General features: G+C 46.6%; 2 protein-coding genes across 6 annotated transcripts in view; one reads left to right on the plus strand and one right to left on the minus strand.

Annotated features, from left to right (window-relative positions):
- PRPF4 (pre-mRNA splicing tri-snRNP complex factor PRPF4) overlaps positions 1-21,641 on the plus strand; it is a 40,466-nt gene that overhangs the window by 15,397 nt on the left and 3,428 nt on the right. Inside the window, exons 11-17 of one of the 5 annotated variants that reach the window (XR_013443802.1) lie at positions 597-719; positions 829-936; positions 1,037-1,155; positions 1,660-2,009; positions 6,268-6,378; positions 8,870-9,012; positions 19,719-19,899. Coding sequence is in view for 1 of the 5 variants with exons in the window: in XM_078061633.1 (XP_077917759.1) it covers positions 597-719; positions 829-936; positions 1,037-1,155; positions 1,660-1,853 (544 nt within the window). In the remaining 4 variants the exon portion in view is untranslated. Of the gene's footprint in view, positions 1-596; positions 720-828; positions 937-1,036; positions 1,156-1,659; positions 2,646-2,932; positions 3,516-6,267; positions 6,379-8,869; positions 9,013-19,718; positions 19,900-21,641 lie in introns of those variants that run through there. The other 4 variants (XR_013443804.1, XR_013443803.1, XR_013443801.1 and 1 more) reach the window with 4 other exon arrangements.
- Positions 6,295-6,952, minus strand: RNF183 (ring finger protein 183). Its single transcript, XM_036121976.2, has one exon. It carries the CDS (start codon positions 6,949-6,951, stop codon positions 6,295-6,297), a length of 657 nt encoding a protein of 218 aa, XP_035977869.1. The 5' UTR covers position 6,952.

Genomic DNA, 21,641 nt, shown 5'->3' on the forward strand with positions numbered 1-21,641 from the left:
CATCTGTTGCATTGATCTATTTGCTCATGACTGATTTTTGTATCCCCAACATCCAATTTGAAGGCCCAACAAATACTCAGTGAGTGAAAGGACTTAACAGTGGAATTGAGAAAGAAAGAAGGCAACAGTCTCTGCTGGGCCATTCTGAGAGAACTGTATTCTTAAAATAGCCACTGAAATAAATTTATAGGAAGTCCATGGTTTTCCAGGTAGCACTCAAGACAGATATGCTTAGTTGTTGAGGTATTTTTTTATGCCAGAAAAGAATTTGATAGTATGGTTGTATGAATAGTTTCAGAAGCATAAATTTTTTTTAAAAGATTTTATTTATTTATTTGATAGAGCGAGCACAAGCAGGGGGAGCGGCAGGTAGAGGGAGAGGGAGAAGCAAGCTCCCCTTGGAGCGGGGAGCCCGATGCAGGGCTCAATCCCAGGACCCTGGGATCATGACCTGAGTTGAAGGCAGACACTTAATCGGCTGAGCCACCCAGGCGCCTCATCAGAAGCATAATACAAGCTACAAGTGTTTATAGTACTTTACACATTGTAGGAGCTGAATATCTGCTGGCTAATTGTTGGTTTGATTCTTTTTGTAGCTATGACCGCTCATGGCGCTTATGGGATTTGGAGGCTCAAGAGGAGATCCTGCATCAGGAAGGCCACAGCATGGGTGTGTATGACATTGCCTTCCATCAAGATGGCTCTTTGGCTGGCACTGGGTAAGCATTCTTCCACCTAGCCAGGGGCAGCTCAGTAGTTCACCTGTTACGTATCCCTGCTTCCAGGAGAAATGGATTCAGAATGTTCATTTATAAATTACTTTGTCAGGGGACTGGATGCATTTGGTCGTGTTTGGGACCTGCGCACAGGACGGTGTATCATGTTCTTAGAAGGCCACCTGAAGGAAATCTATGGAATAAATTTCTCCCCCAATGGGTAAAATGAACTCATTGATTAAGGGGTGGGAAGGGTTATTGGTCAGAGATAAAAAGAATATATCTTTGTTTCTAATTTGGACACTGTATCTGATCCACAGGTACCACATTGCAACTGGCAGTGGTGACAACACGTGCAAAGTGTGGGACCTTCGACAACGGCGTTGTGTCTATACCATCCCTGCCCATCAGAACTTAGTGACTGGTGTCAAGTTTGAGCGTAAGCTTTCCTCCTGTTTTGCCTAATCACAGGACAGATAGATTGAACTTCCATGGAATGCAGGCCAGGCTTTAGGTTAACTTCCAAGTGGAACAAGAGAGAATTTGGTCTCTGTTGAAAAAGGAGCAAATTATAAGTTCCTTCCCTCTACCATATTTTCACATAGAGCTATGGCACAGCATGCTTCTTGTTTGGAAGTAAAGAAGACTTCCATAAGTGCTTTTTTCCCCCGAAAGTTGTAAGCACTGAATCCTTAATGTTATTCTAAAAAGACTGCCAGGGAAAGAGCCAGAAGACCTTAATAATGTTATTCGTTTCCCTAAGCGTGTAGTCCCTTTTTCCTGGAGGTCTCGTAGGAATGTAGGTGAGAATATTGGGCTTTTCCAAATGGAGAAATACCTTCTTTTTTGAAATCATATATTCTAGCAGATTTTTGTGCTTTCATTTTCTTTCCTCTTTTGATACTTGAATTCCTCAAGCAGCTCCCCTTCTTTTCTCTTAAAGCTATCCATGGGAATTTCTTGCTCACTGGTGCTTATGATAACACCGCCAAGATCTGGACCCACCCAGGCTGGTCGCCACTGAAGACTCTGGCTGGCCATGAAGGCAAAGTGATGGGCCTAGACATTTCTTCTGATGGGCAGCTCATAGCCACTTGCTCATATGACAGGACCTTCAAGCTCTGGATGGCTGAATAGGCAGGGCCATGGAAAAAGGACTCTAACCTCAAACTCTTCCGTAAGAGCCATTTTCAAAAGAAAGGAATTGATATGTTTCATTCTATCATGTTTTTTGCCAATTACCATGTATAGACCCTCAAAAGAATTGGATTTCCATGTCAGCCTCCACTCCAGGTAGGCAGCCCAGTCTCTGGGTGTTGATGAACCCCTTTTGTAGTTGAAATTTTTATTTTCATCTTCAAGCCCTGCTACGGACTGTGTAGACATTGTTTTTATTAATCTTTTGTTTGAATGCCCTATTGCCTCCTTCACAGCACTCAGGATTGTGACTGGCTCCATTTTTAATTTTGAAACTTGGCTTTCCATTACGTGGTACGTGCTTCAGGACTGCATGTGACCCACAGAGCAAGCAGCTGCACTATAGTCTGGAAGCCCTCGAGTAAAGAGGCACTTCTCACCACACGCCTGGTTAACCAGTGCCTTGACAGAGTGCGAACCTTTCCTCTGCCTTTAGAACAGGAGATGAAGAGGTAGACTGCAGCTATGCTCAGGGTTATGCAGTAAAGAAGATTTTACCTCTTCCTGTTGAGTTTGCTTGGAATGCTAACTGCATCAGGAAGCTCAGAACTGAACATTTGCCCTGTCTGAAAATGTCTTCCATTTTGCTTTGAAGTTTGGCATCCTTTGTGTTACCCCAAAGCTAGGCCATTGTGTCAAGAGGCAATGAAATTTCTAGAAAGCAAACATGAAGTCTCTGTTGTGCCACCTCCTTTGTATTGGTTATTAAGAGGATGTACCTTTCATGGCAAGGTAACCGGGAAAAATCCCTCATGGGTATTCGTCAACATCAGCTTTCTTTTTTTCTTTATTACGCACTTGCTACAGAGTAAAATCCTATTATAAAAAAAAATGTCCTTTAAAGACTTACTTTGTATAGTTAGGCATTTTCTGAATCCCAGCCATTGGTCCATAGAGGTTCCCCCCCCCTTTTTTTTGTTTGAGATATAATGGTTGATACCAAATATGGCTTATTCCAGTTTTTCTTTTCTTAATAAGCACTCTGCTAATAGGTTTTTGTTTTTTTTTTTTTTTTGTAGAGACTACTGCCTTGTGGGCCAGACTATTAGCAAACTGGGTCTGGACTCTCTTAATTCATATTCATTGGCCGTGCAGCAGTCACCTTCACCTCTTTCCACCCCAGATACACAACCACTGAACATGAAGTACACAGTAAATTCTGACAAAAATACAGGAATTTGGAAGAAGAAAGGATTGCATATAGAGAAGTGGAGAAGGGCTTATATGATGGCTTTTCCTTGAATGTTCAAAACACTTCATTTGCTGTTCCAGAGAGGCTGACAGTGGCTTTGTCTAATAACTCTATCCTGCAAACTATGAATGTGTGATAATATAGCTAAACTCTTTTGTCTAATTTTAATTATAACCAAATAGTTGCATATTTTGAGTCCTGGTTAAGCTTCTGAATTATCGGCTCTGCCCCCTGTTGGGCATTTGGCACTTCGTTATTGTTTAAGTGTTAATGGGTTTTATTTCCTCCATAGTTGGCCGTGAAAAATAATTTTTCATTACTAACTTTTGTAGTATGTGTAAAGTAATAGTTAACATTAGTGTATTAGCATGCAGTCTGCATATAGTGTATTAACAAAGGTTTTAAGTTTTTCAAGTTTTAATTTTACTGTTAGTTCCGTTAAACTTTTTTTTTTTTGTGGTTGTTCCAAGAGATTTAGAGGTAGCAATCAGGTGAACACATTTCATGTAAGCTTTTGGCAAAACAGTTCCCTTGTGAAATATACATTACTTCATTGTAAGGAGGCAGTTAGCTGAGAAGCATAAACCAAATATAGCGTTTCATAATAATAGTGAGAATCAGAGCCACCACTTAAAGGACACTTCCTGCCTAGAGACTTTGCCAGGCATGTTCAGACACTTCATCTAATCCTCCCAGTCTTCTGTGTTAAGTCGTATTCCCTTTTTACAGACAAAATCGAAGCTCAGAGAAGTTAAGTAACTTGCTCAGGGCTACCCTGTCAGTGAGTGATGGAGCCTGGTCTGTCTGTGTGTCTGTGACCTTAGGAAGAGATTTCATAGGGATTTACTGAGTATGTTGGCAGCACTGGCAGACAGAATGGCCAGTCCAGCCAGTGTGGCCTGTTTCCCATACAAAGCCAGAGCTTTTTAGCCCCTCTGCCTGTGACACCTCCCTTGTGATGAGTCACTGCATCTCAGTCTGACTGCATGCCAGAGGGGGTCCCGGGACTTCACCACCTCTACCCCATGAACTAGTAAGGCGCCTGTACTGTCACTCAGCAGGAAACTTCGCGTCTTGCGATGGATGTTTTGTTGTGTGGAACTGTCTTAAGCGTTGCAGCATGTCTCACCATCCCTGACCTGTAGAGTAATAAAAGCCAGAAGCACAACCCACCCCTTTCATTGGAATACCAAAGATGCTTCCAGACATTTCTGCATGCCCCAAGGTTAGAACTACTGAAGGTGAAAATAGAAGACACCCTACTGTTGAGCGTATCCTGCCCTACCCCCAAAAAACTCAAACTTATATCTTTCCTTATTTGGATGGTATACTAGCCACTCCAAGAGCCACTCCCCAATTCTACTTGGACTAAAAGGCCCCCACCGCTTACTGGCTGGTGAGCTGGAACGAGACAGCAAAACCTGTGGAGCCTCAGGTCACCTGCAGAATACGGATGAAGTTTCCTTAACTCAGAGCAGTAAGCTCTAGTGCAGCGGCAGGTGTTTCTTCCTGAGCTTCCCCCGGCTCCTCTCCCTCTCCTCATGGCCCAGAGAACATGGGGGAGATCATTGCCTAATTTACTTGCCATGATGTTAAGGAGCAAGGATGTGTAAAGAAATGAAGTCAGCAGGGAGAGTTTGAGTCCCAGCTTTAGTGTAATTATCTTCGATGGCGCAAATGGAGAGGTAGGTGTCAGTCCCCTGGCGGGATACATAGGGTGGCATTCCAGTTTTGTAATGGAGAATTTTCTTCACGTTGGTGCTTAACACCATTTGGTCTTAGGAAACATGAAATATAGGTCTTGGCTATTTTGGAATATTTTGTACATTAAGATCCCTTAAGAATTTATAGAAGCTAGTTCCGTTAAGCACAAAATTTTTAGAACAAAACCAACTCCGTTTCTGACCTCTGAAAGTTTATTCCACAAATCAAGATCCTTTCATCATTGTGATGGTGTTTTAACCACTGTGGGCCACAGGGCAGTATTAAAACTGGGGAAGCAGAAGGGGTTTTAGAAAGTGCAGAGGTAGCAACTTGTAGCCAAACAGCTGAAGCATCTAGTTTGCCTTGGTTCTAAGATTCTGTCTTGTAAAATGAAGACCAGGGTCCCCTGTCTGCATGGCCTGGGATGGAAGCTAAGGCTTTTCCTCTGTCCAAGGCTTCTGCTTTATCTCTCAAGGTCAGATAGAATTCCATTGCCTGGAGGAGGGGAGTTGACTCTACCCAACATCCAGGCTTGCTTGGGGCCTCTGCACCTACCAGCCTACACCTTTTCTCCAAATCTCAGATTTCTTTTGATTCATTGACCCTGGTTTCTTTTCACCTTTAAACTTTTATATTCTCAACACTCCATAAACCACATACTGACAAGAGGTTGTCTTGTACAAGAAGCAGCCCTCCTTGCTGGTAAAGGCTCTGTGTAACCCATGGATAATCCCACCCTTCTCTTCCCCTAGTTCTGACATAATGTGGGCCGAGTAAGTGGTGGTAGAATGAGTAAGTGTGTGAATTCATGAATGCACACCATTTTTTCCTGGGACTGGTGGCAAGACTTCCAAAGAGAAAACAAAGAAGATACGCACATTTGCTCACAGAATTGAAGCTCACTTCGCAAAATTTTAGCAACACCTATTAAAAAGAGCAGCTCAAATGTGAACTGAGTTCGAGGCAACTCCATTGAGAAACCCAACTTTCTCTCTGGGCTAGTCAGGCTCCTGGATACCGTGGTCCAGCCCTTTGGCACAATTTGTTCCATAGCCCTATAAACAAAGATCTGCTTCTCTGCCCTTCTTAGCCCCGTGGCTCACACCTAGAGGTCTCTTCACATCTTTTCCCAGCCTTTTAGCTTTCAGAGGTTCTCATCATGGTAGGGATCTGTTTGCAGAAGCAAACACGTGGACTAACTGATAGACTGTAAAAATGAACAATACTACAAAGGAAGACAACCCCAAATGAGGCTGTGCAGTCCCCATCCCCAGCAGCAGTCAAGAAAGACTTAGATCCAGGGCTCTTGGGTGGCTCAGTCAGTTAAGTGTGTGACTCTCGATTGCTCGGGTCTTGATCACGGGGTTGTGAGTTCAGGTCCCATGTTGGGCTCCACACTGGGCATGGAGCCTACTTCAAATAATAAGAATTTAAAAAAAAAAAAAATTTTTTTTAAAGGCTTGGTTCCTTGTCCAGAAACAGTGCTCACCCCACACCCCAAAGGAATTGCTTGGTCCAAAAGATGGAGAAGATGAGCAACAGAGTGACACTGAGGATAACAGCCATCAGGTAAGAAAAGATCCGGAACTGAGGGTTGCGGAAACACTCCCTCAGAGAGTAGTGGCTGGGGATGGGAATGGGCAGAGACCTGGTGGTAGGGCCCATGTCCTGGGGGGGCCCCGTTTGGCTCCCAGGCTCAGGGCCCAGGTGCAGCGTATAGACCTGGGGCTGGCGCAGGAAGTAGCGGCTCTTGGGCTGGTCCTTGAGACAGAGCTGGTGGCCTTCCAGGATGACGTGGTGGGGCTCCAGGCGAAGCAGGGTGAGCACGGCGGTATCTGTGGGCAAGTCAGTGACCGGCTGCCCAGAGGCCAGCACAGTGGGCTGGCGACAGAGTGGGCACAGCAACTGGCGCCGGGCTGGAGTTACCAGGCTGAGGTGGGCCAGGCACTCCACACAGAAGGAGTGACAACAGTCCAGCACTTTGGGAGTGTGAAATGTGTTGTTGAAGGGGTTCCAGCAGACAGGGCACTCAGGCTCCCGGCCCTGCTGCTCCGCCATCCTCAGATGAGACACAGGAAGGCCTGGCAGGAATGTCCTGGCAGAAGGGGAAAAGGAGCAAAGGGATAACCCGTTGAGCTCCATCCTTGTGCTTGGTCCTAGACTAAGGGTTCTGTGCCTTGTCAAAACATACTGTCACCCACATTTCACAGATGAAAAACTTAGATTCAAAAGATGAAGCAGCTTGTTCCAGATCACCAAGTTCCTAAGCTGTAGAGTTAAGTCTGGTGCTCCTGCAGCATCCCCCCTACCAGGGCAAAGGCCTGAGTCACCCCACCATTAATGAACTGCCACTGGAGGGGACTGTACCCCCACTTGGGAAGTGGAAAAAAAAATGCTCCTTCTGCTCCATGTGACTGCCCTTGACTTCTCAGACTCCAGGGAGAGGGAGGGGAGCCCGTCAGTGGTTTGTGCTATAAGGCAAATACCTCCTTCCCTGCTGCCTCAAGTCCCTGACTAATGCAGAGATGGCCTTTGTGAATTCTCTGGTCTGTCCCTCCTCTGGGACAAATGCCAGGCCCTCTTTCCCTCCTTCCATTGGGCTACAGGGCCAACCCTCCAGAGCCCATTTGCCCAGTCTTTGTGCAGAGCACTTCACTGGCTTGGCAAGGCTTTTCTCCTTGACCTGGAAGCTTAGAGAGGCTCTCCTGCCCAGGTCCCCAGGTCAGCCCTTCCAGAACCTCCCAATATTTGCCCTCCCCTGGCTCCTCCTCCCTCCCTTTGTCCCCGGAAACCCCAGGGCACTCACCTGGGCTTCTTTGGTACTAGGGTGGTCAGGCAGACTACCTGAAGGACCCGAGGCTCCAGTCTCTCCCTCTCCTGAATCCACACAGCTTTGGGAGACTGCCTTCTCTCCACCAGCCACCAGCCCCGGGGCCTGTCTCCATGGCAGCACACACAGAGCACCTGGAGCTGCCAGGTGGCCCGGTCTGCAGCCTCTTGAGCACACCTGCCTGCTGCACAGGCCACAGAGCTGCCTGGGTGGCAGGGGGTGGGGAGGTGGGGGACCAGAGTTCCCCCAGGGTGTGGCAAACAACCAACCATGGAAGCCAAACATCTGCAAGATTGTGGGCGGTCTCTTCAAGACCTGGGATCCATGGCCTAGGAAGGTAGGGGTGGCAATTTCCTTTTTCTAGATTGTGGAGGGGGTAAGTGAGCCTCTGGGCATCTCTCCTGGGCCCTCATTTCTAAGATGGCTAAAACCTCCTCCTAACACAAAGGGGCTGTCCATCCTGCACTTCGATTGCTGTGAAGTTTTTCTGCTACACAGCCTAAAATCTCTGCACCGCAGACTCAGCAAATTTGTTTATTTTTAAGTGACATCTACACCCAGCCTGGGGCTCGAACTCACTACCATGAGATCAAGAGTCACATGGTCCTCTGAGCCAGCCAGGCACCCTCCCTTTCTAATCCTTTAATGTGCCCAAGTAGCTGTAACCATGCAAGTCTTGCTGCCATCTTTGTTCTTAGAACACGGACAATCAGCCTGGCAGGCAGTGACTCCTGAGGTCTTAGATGGCCAAAGGTTGGCCATCTCCCCACCCTTGGGGACTTAAAAGAGGGAGTCAGGAAGGAGAGTTCCAGCCCCACTTCCCCTTGTCAACCAGAAACACCTAGCTTTTTTCCTATCGATCACTTGAATTAAGTTGAAGAGTTGAGCTGCTGAGGGGGGACAAAAAAAGTTGAAAAACCACTTTTCCATCCTAAGCACTCACGTTGCTGATGTGAGGCACGAAGTGGCTCTCACCCAAGGTCCCCCAGCTAGGCCGCGGTACCACCTGCTGGATGTGTGTTATTCACCACATAGTAAGTGTTTAGCCCCTGATCGGGAGATTGCTCATGCCAGGAGTCTCTTGTAGGAATCCAGGAAGCGTGCAGGGGGTTTGGGGGAACCAAGTCTCCCTGGTGTGCCTCCAAGGACACCATCCGCCCTGACTGAGTTGAAACCTGAAGCAAAACCTGCTGACACTCTCCTGCCCATGGCTTCCGGGTTTCCTTCTAGACTTCTGTCACTGCTCCATGTAGGGAAGAGGAAACAAAGGTACGCAGAAGGAGGATGGAACAGCTCTGGCCGAAGCTGGGAGTTTACCAAGGATCCTTACCTACGAATGTCTTCTGTGGACCAGTCATTCCACAGTTATTAAGGTATTGAGCACCAACTGCATGCCTGGAACTGTGCTAGGCACAGGGTAAACAGTGGTGAACCAAAGAGGCACGACTTTGACCTCATGACATTTAGAGTGTCATGAGGGAAAAAGATGCCTAGTGAGCAGTGGGCAATAAATATATAATGTAATGCATGCTACAAAGGAGAGGAAGGAAAAATGGGCTTAGGGGACGGCCTCCGTAGGAAACCACCAGGGAGGGTTGCTGCAAAGAGGGGGTCTGAAAGCTGCATCTGAAGGACGACGAGAAACCAGCCACACAGCGTGGAGGAAGGACGTCCTGGGCCAAGGGAACAACATGTACCAAAGCCCCAAGGTGAAAAAAGACTCTGCCAGATTCTGGAAGTGAAAGAAGCCTGAGGTGCAGTGGGTGGGGCTGGAGCAGGAAAGTGGCTCAGGAGCGAGCCAGCGAGGGTGGAGGCAGGCCCTATAAGCTGGGGAGCAAATCGGGATTGAATTCTAGGGATGGGGGGTGGGGCTCATCACCTTTTTTTTTTTTTTTTTTAACATTCCATTTTAAAAGCACCATTTCAGGGGTGCTTGGCTGGGTCAGTCAGTAGAGCTAGAGCGGCTCTTGATCTCCGGGTTGTGGGTTCGGGCCCCATGTTGGGTGTAGAGATTGCTTAAAAAATAAAATCTTTAGGGTGCCTGGGTGGCTAGGTTGGTTAAGCAACTGCCTAGAGTCCCAGGATCGAGTCCCACGTCAGGCTTCCTGTTCAGTGGGGAGTCTCCTTCTCCCTGTGACCCCACCCCCTCATGCACTCTCTCACTCTCTCTCTCTCTCAAATAAATAAAATCTTTAATAACAACAACAATACCATTCCAGAGCAGAGAACGGACTAAAAAGGACAGAGTGGAAGTAAAAGACCATGAGGGACTTTATCGTTCAGGCTGGGATGGTGGTGCTTGACTTAGACAAGGCCATGGCAGAGAAGATCAAAGGGATGGAATAAAAACCATCTCTGGAGATTAAATCAAAAGCACTTCCCAAAAAGCAGTGAACAGCATAGGTTCTGGAACCATGTTGTTGAGGCTCATGACCCCAAATGCACTGCTTATCAGGGCTGTGATCCCAGTTGAATTGCTTAGCCTGTGCCTCAGTGTCTTCTGAAGAGGAAAGTAGTATGTCTGAAGGTAAAGCTCTTAGAGCCTGGCGCCCAGCAAAGACTACCTATGAGATGGGCCATTATCCCTGCAAATGGATTTGAGAGACAGGAAAGATCAAGGTTGACCTTGAAGCCATGAGAAAGTTTTCTGCGTTGAGCTTTAAGGAGCTCTGAATTCCAGAGTGTGTCCGAAGCAGACCTTGAGTACTTACAAAAGCCTTGAAAGGTAATAGCCTTGATCCAGCAGTTCCCCTGCTGGGAATCTGTCCCATGGAAATAATCAAGGACCTGTGCAAAGGCTTGATTGTAGGGATGCCCGTAGAAGCGCGGCTCTACCAGTGAAGTATGGAAAACTACATACTCCGTCAACGGTGGGACGTTAATTAAAGACATTCGGCTCCAACCACATGAAGAGACATTCTGCAGCCTTTAAAATGATGTGATAAGGGGCACCTGGGTGACACGGTTGAATGTCCAGCTCTTGATTTTGGCTCAGTTCATGGTCATGAGATCAAGCCCTGCGTCAGGCTCCTCGCTCAGCAGGGAATCTGCTTGAGATTCTCTCTCCTTCTTCCTCTGCCCCTCCCCCTCCCTCTCTCTCAAATAAATAAATAAGTCTTTTTCTAAAATGATGCGCTAAAGTATCTATTAATATGGAAATATGTTTGTGATATGCAATTAAGCAAAAAGAACCAGTAATAAAACCATATCATGATATTATTCAATTATTCTGCATATGTGTGCCATGGAAAAAATGTCTGGAAAAGCAAACACCAAAATGTCAACAGTAGTTATCTCTGGGAGTAAGATTATAGGTGGATTTTGTTTGTTTGTTTTAAATTCTCTTGTCTGAAAATCCTCTAACTTTACTGTAGTCCAATAAACTTGTATTACTGCCCTTAAAGACCTCCCTCTCCCCCCCCCAAAAGCAGACCTCACATTTTCTGAAGTTCCGTGGCCGAAGCTGTAAAGGGCCCCGTTCAGGAGGAGGAATAATCATTCTTGCCTCAGCACCTGGGCCCTTATCTGCCGGGATCCCCATAGACCTCCACTGCTGTTTCCGGTGCAGCAGGGCAGAGTCCATTCTCTCCAGGAGAGACTCTGACCACGTACCCTCCCTCCACCACTCACCCCCCATGCTGTCGCAGCTGCAGTAAGTCCTAGACACCACCCCAAAGGTATCAGCTTTGTCTGTGACCAAGTCAGCCAAATATTGTCTATAGCATCACCCCAAAGTTTTTACCCTCGAGAGAGATGAAGAACTAGCATTTTTTAAAAAGATGTATTTATTTGAGAGGGAGAGTGAGCAGGGGGGAGGGGCAGAGGGAGAGGCAGAGGCAGAGAGAGTCCCAAGCAGACTCCACACTGAGTACAGAGCCCGACACGGGGCTCGATCCCACGACCCTGAGATCATGACCTGAGCTGAAACCAAGATCCAGTGGCTCAACTGACTGAGCCCCCCCAGGCGCCCCAAGAGCTAGCATTTTTATAGGACTTCACAGTTTACCAAAGGGCCTCCGTCCTGGCTAGGATCTAAAGTGAGGCAACTCACATCTACATTTGATGATTGCCTTTTACAGTTTTTTCCCATCTGCATAAGGCCATTTGGTGTTTTTTTTTTTGTCCAATTATTTATTGTTGTTGTTGTTTTTAAGTAATCTGCACACCCAGTGTGGGGCTTGAACTCACAAGCCTGAGATCAAGAGTCACATGCTCTACCAACTGAGCCAGTCAGGTGCCCCAAGGCCATTTGATTCCTTAAAACCACCCCGTGAAGGAAGCAGGATAGGGAGTTGAAAGTATGCAGGCTTTGGAACCAGACTTATTTGTTGTGTGGTCTTAGATAAATGGCTTATCATTTTTCTTTGTAAAATAGGCTAATAATCCCCCACCTTAGAGGCTTGCTGCGAGGAAGGGATAGTATCTGTAACATGCCCTGCAGAGCACAGCAGGTGCTTAGTACACGGTTGGCATGATAGTTTTATACCCATTTTATAGATGGGGACGCCGAGGCTCAGCATGTGAAGTGGCTTGCTTAAGGCTTCACAGCTAACTAACTGCTAAGCTTGAAAACTGGTCCCAGGAGCCCTGCCTCCCAGGCCAGTGTTCATGCTGGCTGACAGCAGTGCCCCTCAGGACTCTGGGGTTCTGTGTCCCATCCATCCCCCCATGACCCTCTGTGGCTCCTTACCTGCTTCCTCAGAGTCTCCTGCTCCAGTCCGCAGGGTGGCCATGCGGCATGTACTCTGTGCTCTAACTCCTTTGGCCTGGTTTCCAGGCAGTTGTGGGTGGGTCTTATTTGCATGGGTCTTATTTGCATGGGTCTTCTGGCCACTTCTGGCCACAGCTCTATTGCAGGTTTTCCTCTTCCTTCTGATGACTTTGGGCAGTCTGTGCTCACGGGGGACAGCCCAGGAGCTCTGGTTTCCTCTTCCTCCTGTGAGTCACTCTTGCTTGTTCTCGAAGGGGGTCAAAGTCTCTCATCCTTGCAGACCTCGGTTCGGTATTCGGTTGGTTTCCTGCTGTCTGACTGCACCACTTTGACTCACGCCCAGCCTTACTCTGATGGAAGGCCGGGCATCTCTGAAGCCACTTCTGGCCCTCAACCTAGTTAGCTCCTTCCCTACTCTGAGCCCCCACAACCAAAATACAAAGGGCTCTTGCAAAATATTAAGAAAAAGGCAAATTGTCCAACAGAAAAACAATCAGGGGAGAGTTATTTAAGCATAAGCATGAAGAGCCTGGGTCAGTCAAGTCAGACTTCGGGGTCAGAGTCAAGTCCTTGCTCAGAATCCAGACTCTACTCATTGACTAGTAATGGAGATGAGCAAATTGACTTCTCTAAGCCTCGGTTCTCTCCCCTGAAAATTGGCATCATAATTTTATCTACTTGATCTGATTAAATGAAATAGCACTTGTAGAAATCACAGCATGGTGCCTGGTACACGGTAGCACGCAGTAAATGTTAACTACGACTACTACGATGATATGATCAAGCAAATCACCAAAAAGAAAAGAAGTACAAACGGAGCATATACGTAATTGCTCAACTTCATTTATGATTAGAGAAACTCAAATTTGAATAAGACGCTGATTCTTTTTTTTTTTTTTAATTTATTTATTTGACAGAGAGAGAAAGCACGAGCAGGGGGAGCGGGAGAGGGAGAAGCAGGCTCCCCGCTGAACAAGCAGCCCTATGCAGGACTGGATCCCAGGACCCTGGGATCATGACCTGAACCGAAGGCAGATGCTTAACCATCTGAGCCACTCAGGTGCCCAAGACACTGATTTTTAAAGACATTTCTTTTAGGGGCACCTGAGTGGCTCAGTTGGTTGGGCATCTGACTCCTGCTTTTGGCTCAGGTGATCATCTCAGGGTTGTGGGATCCAGCCCCGCATCTGCGCATCGGGCTCGCTGGGCGGAGTCTGCTTGGGATTCTCTCTCTCCCTCTCCCATCCCACCCCCATACCACTCACACATATGCACTCTCTAAATAAGTAAAGACACTTATTTCGATACTTGTCAGTCTGATAGGCAAAAAAACCGCCACTATTACTAAAAGTAATAATGGCAGTTTTCTGTGTGCTTTACTAAATGCTTCTGATCTATTACAGTGAATGCTCCCAACAGTCCCAGGAAGTACAGTGCCTAGCATAATATGGAATACTGAAAATCAGTTACTTTTCCTTACTCTTTCCCAGATAAGGAATCCGAAGCTCAAAGCAAATAAGGGATTTATTTGCCCTCTCCCCAAAGTGTGTCTACACGGCCCATTTTCTGTTCCCTCTCTCATTCTCTGTATTCAGGGACCCCTTCTTTCATTCTTTTACTGACCTTTTAAATGGGGTTTGTAGAATAAATAAGTAAATAAATGTATTTGGTGATCTGATCAATTGCCCTAGTCCCATCATTTTATGTTTTTTTAAATTATTTTTTATTTTTATTTTTATTTATTATTAAGATTTGATTTTATTTATTTGTCAGAGAGAGAGAAAGAGAGAGAGAGTGCGCGCACAAGTGGGGGGAGCTGCAGGCAAAGGGAGAAGAAGAGGGATCATGACCTGAGCCGAAGGCAGACGCTTAACCAACTGAGCCACCCCGGCGCCCCAGCCACCTTGGTAAATTAATCAAACCTAAGGAGTGGGTCGTGGGGACCTCTGATCTAGAGGCAGTTGATCGGACGTACAGGAGACAACCTGGACTTGTGATCAGTGTCTGAAGTGTGTGTGGTGGTGGTGTTGGGGATGTCTTGTGGGACTGAGCACTTAACCTGTGGGATCTAGTGCCATCTCCAGCGAGGTGGTGTCAGAATTGAGTTACTTGGTGGTGGTGAAAGATACACACGCACTGGAATTGGGCTCACAATCAGAATGTGCTTGTATCTTTTGGTTAAGTGAGGATGTTCATTGAAGTTTTAAGCAAAAAAAAAAGATTGGAACAACTATAAGAGCCCAGCTATGGCACATCAATTAAGTGGAAAACTACCTAATCATTTAAAATGATGTTGCAGAAGAACTTCTATTGACTTGAGAAAATGACCGCAACATAGTGTAAATGGACAAGGGAAAGCAGTTTACAAAATGGGGTGTGTCGTGTGAGCCAGATTTTGTAAAACAACATTTATACATAAAAACTGAAAGACCACGAGGCAAAACGTTGCATCTCTGGGTGATAAGCTCGCTGGTATTGTCATTTTCTTTTCATTTATATTATTCTAAATTTTTATCAATGAATATGTATTGTGAACTTTCATAATAGGAAAATTCACTTGGAAAGTCAGTCAGTGTGAGTTTTCTGTGGCCAGGAAATCCAGAACTCAAAAAGGAAAGCAGGGAGGGCATGTAAGTAATCAGTCAGAGTGTTGCAAGCATTGAAATAAAAATGAAATAAACCCTGGCCCTTTTCCGGGTCACTGATCGTTTAGTGAGCAAATGCATTATCACAACGTCTCCGGGTGGTCAAGGCTAGGGAGTACTTTGCAAACAGTGGAAAATTTTTTCGGGAAGATACCCAGGAGAGATAGTGAGGCATCTCAGGAATTTGAGTTGAACTAATTTAGTTCATGCTTGGGGGGGATGAGGTCAGCCAACCGGAAAAGCACCTCATCTAAGCAGTACCTGGGAACCGGGTGAGTGAGGAGTCATGAGACTTGGTGGAGCCCAGCCAAGGTGTGGAGTGGAGGCCAGGGGCGGCATGAACCCATCTGGGGAGGAAGAGGCAGCAGAAGGCAGTAGAAGGGCAGTGGAGGATGGAGAAAAGGCAGGTTTTAGCCAGGTAATGATCAGTGTTTGGCAAGGGCAAGAGGCACCTCTCCCTGTGGGGCACCACATTGTCATTACTCAGAGCCTTGCCTCAGGCCTGTCCGGAGTTGAGAACAGTCCCATCGGCAAAGGCATCACCTGCAGATTGTTTGGAATGCCGAGTCCACACCTACTATGTTGTAATTTGCGTTTTTACAAGATCCTTAGGAGATTCAGGGACATGTGAAAGTATGAAGAGTCCGAATTTAGGAGAAGTATCCCCAATATATGCTCCTTCGCTCATCCTGATTACATGCATGATTCATTACGTTCAGCTTCATGAAGACTTCTCAAGGACGTGGGGCCAGGAGGAAAATGTCCTGGACAGACAGGGCTGGGTGAATCCCTACCTGTGAACGGGCATTCCCCTGTCTCTGCCTTAGGCAGCATCTGAATCTGTTTTATAAGGTCACAATCCCTTATACAAAACCCTGTGGCCAGATGTGTTTCAGAATTCAGACTTTTTCTTTTTCTTTTTTTTTAAGGATTTTATTTATTTATTTGACAGAGATACAGCGAGAGAGGGAACACAGCAGGGAGAGTGGGGGAGGGAGAAGCAGGCCCCTCGCAGAGCAGGGAGCCCGATGTGGGGCTCAATCCAGGACCCTGGGACCATGACCTGAGCCGAAGGCAGACGCTTAACGCCTGAGCCACCCAGGCGCCCCTAGAATTCAGACTTTTTCATATTTTAGGACAGTGATATGGGGCATTTACCAATATATTAAGTAACTCTCCCAGTGGGATCTGAGGTAGTACCCTGGGATCAAATGCTTTAATATTCTGCAATTTATTTTATTTTATTTTTTTAAGATTTTATTTATTTTTCAACAGAGAGAGACAGCGAGAGAGGGAACACAAGCAGGGGGAGTGGGAGAGGGAGAAGCAGGCTTCCCGCTGAGCAAGGAGCCCGACGTGGGACTCGATCCCAGGATCCTGGGATCATGACCTGAGCTGAAGGCAGATGCTTAACGACTGAGCCACCCAGGTGCCCTAATATTCTGCAATTTATTATACCAAAATATTAAACATGATAAGGCCAGGTCAATTTTGGTGCCAAATTTAATGAAAAAACTTTGTCTTCAGAGGGCAGGGATTTTATTTATTTTTTTTAATCTTTTATTTAGTTATTTTTTTTAAGTAGGCTCCATGCCCAATGCTCGAACTCACAACCCTGAGATCAGAGTCACATGCTCTACCAACGGAGCCAGCCACATGCCCCCAGAGTGCAGGGATTTTAAAGAATCATGGATAAGCATTATGAACTATATTATTATTTTATGTTTAGAATGTATCAAGCGGTTAGAAACACTGAATGGTACCATCTCCCAGTTCTAGTTAACCTCAGACTTAGCAGGAACTACAAGATCTAGCAATTCTTTCAACTATAAAGTAGTCCCGGGGCGCTTGGGTGGCTCAGTCGTTGAGCGTCTGCCTTCAGCTCGGGTCATGGTCCCAGGGTCCTGGGATCGAGCCCCGCATCGGGCTCCCTGCTCCGCGGGAAGCCTGCTTCTCCCTCTCCCACTCCCCCTGCTTGTGTTCCCTCTCTCACTGTGTCTCTCTCTGTCAAATAAATAAATAAAATCTTTAAAAAAAAAACAAAACTATAAAGTAGTCCCCATACTTCCTCTCATCAAGCAGGTCACACCTGGCGTGGTGATTCCCAGAACCCATGGGGTTCTGTGAAGAGCAGTTGGATTTTGGTGAAGTGAAGAGTTGATCCCAGCTAACATCGAGGTGAAATGTCAAGAGTGGCGGGAGGAACCCAGGGCCACCAAGTCCCTGCCCTGTGCTTTCCTCCCCCTGCGGACAGTGTGCAAGGTGAGCATGCACTCCTGGGCACTTTCCTCCCCTGAGTCCCCACGGAGGAGACAGGCTCCGGCTGAAGGATGAGAATAACACATTCCACCTGCTGTGTGTACAAACACGGAACTGAGATTGGACCGTTCTTTCCCCAGCTGGACTGTGATGACACATCTCATCTTTCCATCCGCCAGACTTTCAGCCACGTCAGGGTGGTGCTAATTGGTCCTTAGAAAGTCCTTGGTGTGAGTCAAGTCCTCGCACTTGTTCTGAAGCCTTTCTCCAGGTAAGCCCTGCCAGGAAGACAGTGGCAAAAAGAGTTTGCTGGAGGCTCTTGGTACAGCAAAGGTCCAAGGAGTTTCTAGGAAAGTCTCAAAGGCCAGAAGAGAAGGCTCCTGGGCCAGAGTCCATCTCTGCTCTTGGGATGATGCTTTGCTGAAACTGGCGGAGGGACCCTCATGGGCTTTCGAGTATCAAAATCAGGAAACCAGGGGCGCCTGGCTGGCTCAGTCCTGGCTGGCTCAGTCGGTGGAGCACGTGACTCTTGATCTTGGGGTTGTAAGTTCGAGCCCCACGTTGGGTGTAGGGATTATTCAAAAATATTTTAAAAAAGTCAGGAGGGGCGCCTGGGTGACTCAGTCGGCTAAGCATCTGCCTTCAGCTCAGGTCATGATCTCAGGGTCCTAGGATTGAGCCCCGCATCGGGCTCCCTTTTTTTTTTTTTTTTTTTTTAAGATTTTATTTATTTATTCGACAGAGAGAGTGAGAGAGTACAAGCAGGGGGAGCAACAGAGGGAGAGGAAGAAGCAGGTTCCCCCAGAGCAGGGAGCCTGATGCAGGGCTCGATCCCAGGACCCTGGGATCATGACCTGAGCCGAAGGCAGATGCTTAACCATCTGAGCCACCCAGGCGCCCCTAAATAAACCTTTAAAAAAAATCAGGAAACCAGAGACCTCCCTTGTCTCTGGGGTTGCAGGCATCATTTCTGCTTGTCCTTGGGCCCCACGGTCTCTCACTCTCGTCTGTGCTGCAGTCTGTGTCTGTGCTGTTTCCCTTCTCTTGCGGGGGTTTATTCTTTAACTCTTTTTGTAATACGTGTCCAGTGTAGGAAAAGGAGGAAACTGAGATGAACGTAATCATCCTGACACTTGGGAACAAAGCGAGGCGCTATTCTAGGGGCTCTGCCTGAATCCTGTACCATTCCCGATGACAGCCCTGTGGGGCGGTGCTATTATTGTATCATTCCTGTTCTACAGATGAAGGCACAAGACACAGAGAGATGAAGTCACTTGCCCCAGGAGCTGGGCAAAGAGGTGGCAGCCTGGGATTTGAACCAGGCAGTGTGGTGTCGGGAGTCCACACCCTTAACCACCACGCCTCTTTATAAGTATTTTATTTTATTTTATTTTTTAAAAGATTTTATTTATTTGAGACACAGCGAGAGAGGGAGTACAAGCAGGGGAAGCAGCAGGCAAAGGGAGAAGCAGGCTCCCTGCTGAGCAGGGAGCCCAATGCAGGACTCGATCCCAGGACCCTGGGATCATGACCTGAGCTGAAGGCAGACGCTTAATGACTGAGCCACCCAGGCACCCCTTTATAAGTATTTTTAATGTAAATTTTTTTCTTTATTATAAATATATGTGATACTCGAACTCTTTGGTGGCCTTTCTCCCATTTATCATCTTTCGACATCATAAAATAGTCTTCTACAACCTTTCCTTCAAAATGGAAGTAGTCTTGCTTTTTGGTTGTAAAAGTGATAAAGGAAATAAATTTACGTATTTCCTTGTCTGTGCATAAAGTGTCTGTGCAGGGTTACACCAGATGCTGGTAACACTGCTTACCTCCGGAGGGAGCCCGATGGAAGGCAGACACGGATGAGAGGGAGGTGTTTTATCACATAAATTTCTGCACTCTTGATTGACTATGCGAATGTAGTGCCTATTTCCAAAAATAAGTAAGTTTTAAAAATAAGACTGATTCATTCTCATTGCCAAAAAAAAAAAAAAATCAAACAATATAGAAAGGCATAAAGTAGGAAATAAATTCATCTTTAAAAAACTCAAGACCCAGAGATAACACTGCTAACATTTTTGCTCTATTTTTTCCAGACCTTTATGGATGAATATACAGACACATGCAGATTGATTTTTACCAATGGGATGACGCTGTGTGGTGCTGTTCTGTTACCTGTGTTTTTCCCTTAGGGCAAATCATGGACCACATTCCATGCAGCCTCATTTTAAATGTCTGCATGGTTTTTAAGTCATGTGAAGTTGGCCAGTTTCCAAAAGATTATTTCTGGCTGAACTGAGAGAGTCCAGCATCTGGACATACGTGCTAGCTGACACCAATTCCTATCACCCCAAACCTGGGCTTTTTAATTTGCTGTGTTCCAGACCCTGGAGAGATCACATCTGGGAAAGGACTGGACCTACTTTCTGTTTGTGATGTTTAAACGATGTCACTTACTCCATAGGTACAAGTACTTCCTACCTGCCCCTCGGCCTTCATGCCCCCCACCGCTGAGACACCAGTGAAAGTAGAGGGCTCTGGCGGGAAGAACCAGTTGGCATGTCCAAGGACCTGCGTTCCCACCTGGGCTCTGCCACATGCTGTGTGCTCTTGGACAAGTCCCTTTCCTTCTCTGCAGGACAAAGGTAATAACCTCCACGCTGCCCATTTCACAGTGTTATTTCATTGGAAGACTCTGATGAAGTTATGATTGCAAAAGTAGTATGTAAGATCTAGAACACTGTATACATACAAGCTTTTATTATAAAATTGTGGCCTCTGAACCGGAGCTATCGAGAAGAAACATAGACATCAAAACCAGTTGGTCCAGCTTCTTCCTAACGCTGGCTAGTGGAACTAACACTCCTGTGCTAAGGAGCTAACACACCTTCCAACATTGTACACACTGATCTTTCAAACCAAGGGTTGCAAAGTATAAGAACACAGTGTTGGCAAGGGTATGGAACGACTGAGACTCTGCCAGCACCCCACACAGTGGGTGGGAATGGGAACTGAAACCACCTTTTTGAAGAAGAGCTGGTATCTACTCAAGCAGGTTACCCTGGGGCCCAGAAAGGCCTCTGCTAGTTACATAATGCACATATATGCATGCCGGCATTCACCAAATGACAGTGTTAGAATGTTTGAAGTAGCCCTATTCGTAAGAGGCCCAAACTAGCAACCACCCTTATGCCCATCCATAGTTAATGGATGAATCGTAACATTGGCACACGTTCCAATGCTGTCCAGCAATGAGCAGGAGGGGTCATCAATGACATAGGACAGGGTGGCTTCATCCCACAAACATGCTGAGCGAAAGAAGCCTGAGCCAGAATAAGAGCACAGGACTTGTTTTACTTAGATCTATTGCTGCATAACAGACTACCCCAAAACTTAGTGTCTTCAAGCACCAATTTGCTATTTTTCACGATGGCATGGGACAGCTGTGCAGTTTCTCTTCTGATTTCATCTGCGGCGGCGTTCAGCTGCGCGTTTGGCAGGCTGCAAAGGTTCAAGGTGACCTTCATCACACACCTGGCGGTGCTCAGCTCTTCTACACGTGGCCCGGGTCACTCCCTGACTTGCAGCAGCTTTCCAAGACAGTCCAAGTGAAGCCATAGTCCTGCTGAGGCCCCACCTACAAGTTCACAGCATTTGTTTCTCTGCATTTATTTATTTATTTTTAAGATTTTATTTGAGAGAGCAAGTGTGAGTGGGGGGTGGGGAAGGGCAGAGGGAGAGAGAGAATCTCAAGCAGACTCCACGATGAGCATGGAGCCCAACATGGGGCTTGATCTCACGACCCTGAGATCAAGACCTGAGCTGAATCAAGAGTCGGATGCTTAACTGACTGAGCCACCCAGGCACCTCTGTTCCTCTGCATTTATATTGGTCAAACTAAGTCAAAGTGCAGATTCAAGGGGTGGGAAAATAGGCCAGACCTAGTGATGAGAAATCACCTTGCAAAGGGCCACACATACAGGGAGGGGAGAAATGTATGGCCCTGTTTCCCATCTGCCACAGTACAGTATGATTCCATGTATGTAAAGCAGAAAAGCAGACAAAATCAATTTATGCTGTTATAGATTCCTTAGCAGCTAGGCCTCAAGGGGAAGATGAGGGAGACCATCCAGGCTCTGGGATGTATTACACCTCCTTATCTAGGTTCTGGTTACTAGAGTGTGTTCAGCTTATGGAAAATCAGCAAGCTCTAAACTTAAGGCATCTGAAATTGTTTATGATTGCAATAGTTGAATGAAAAGTAAAAATATATACAGTGGCTTAAAAAGAATGACATTCAGGGGTGCATGGTTGGCTCAGTTGGTTGAGTGTCTGCCTTTGGCTCAGGTCATGATCGCGGGGTCCTGGGATTGAGCCTTGGTGGGGC

The sequence above is a fragment of the Halichoerus grypus genome, chromosome 14 (genome assembly GCF_964656455.1).
Source record: "Halichoerus grypus chromosome 14, mHalGry1.hap1.1, whole genome shotgun sequence".
NCBI lineage: Eukaryota > Metazoa > Chordata > Mammalia > Carnivora > Phocidae > Halichoerus > Halichoerus grypus.

What these genes read in the sequence shown, in the direction of transcription:
- RNF183 (XM_036121976.2), bottom strand. Translation starts at nt 6,951, where the DNA reads ATGGAGCTCAACGGGTTATCCCTTTGCTCCTTTTCCCCTTCTGCCAGG.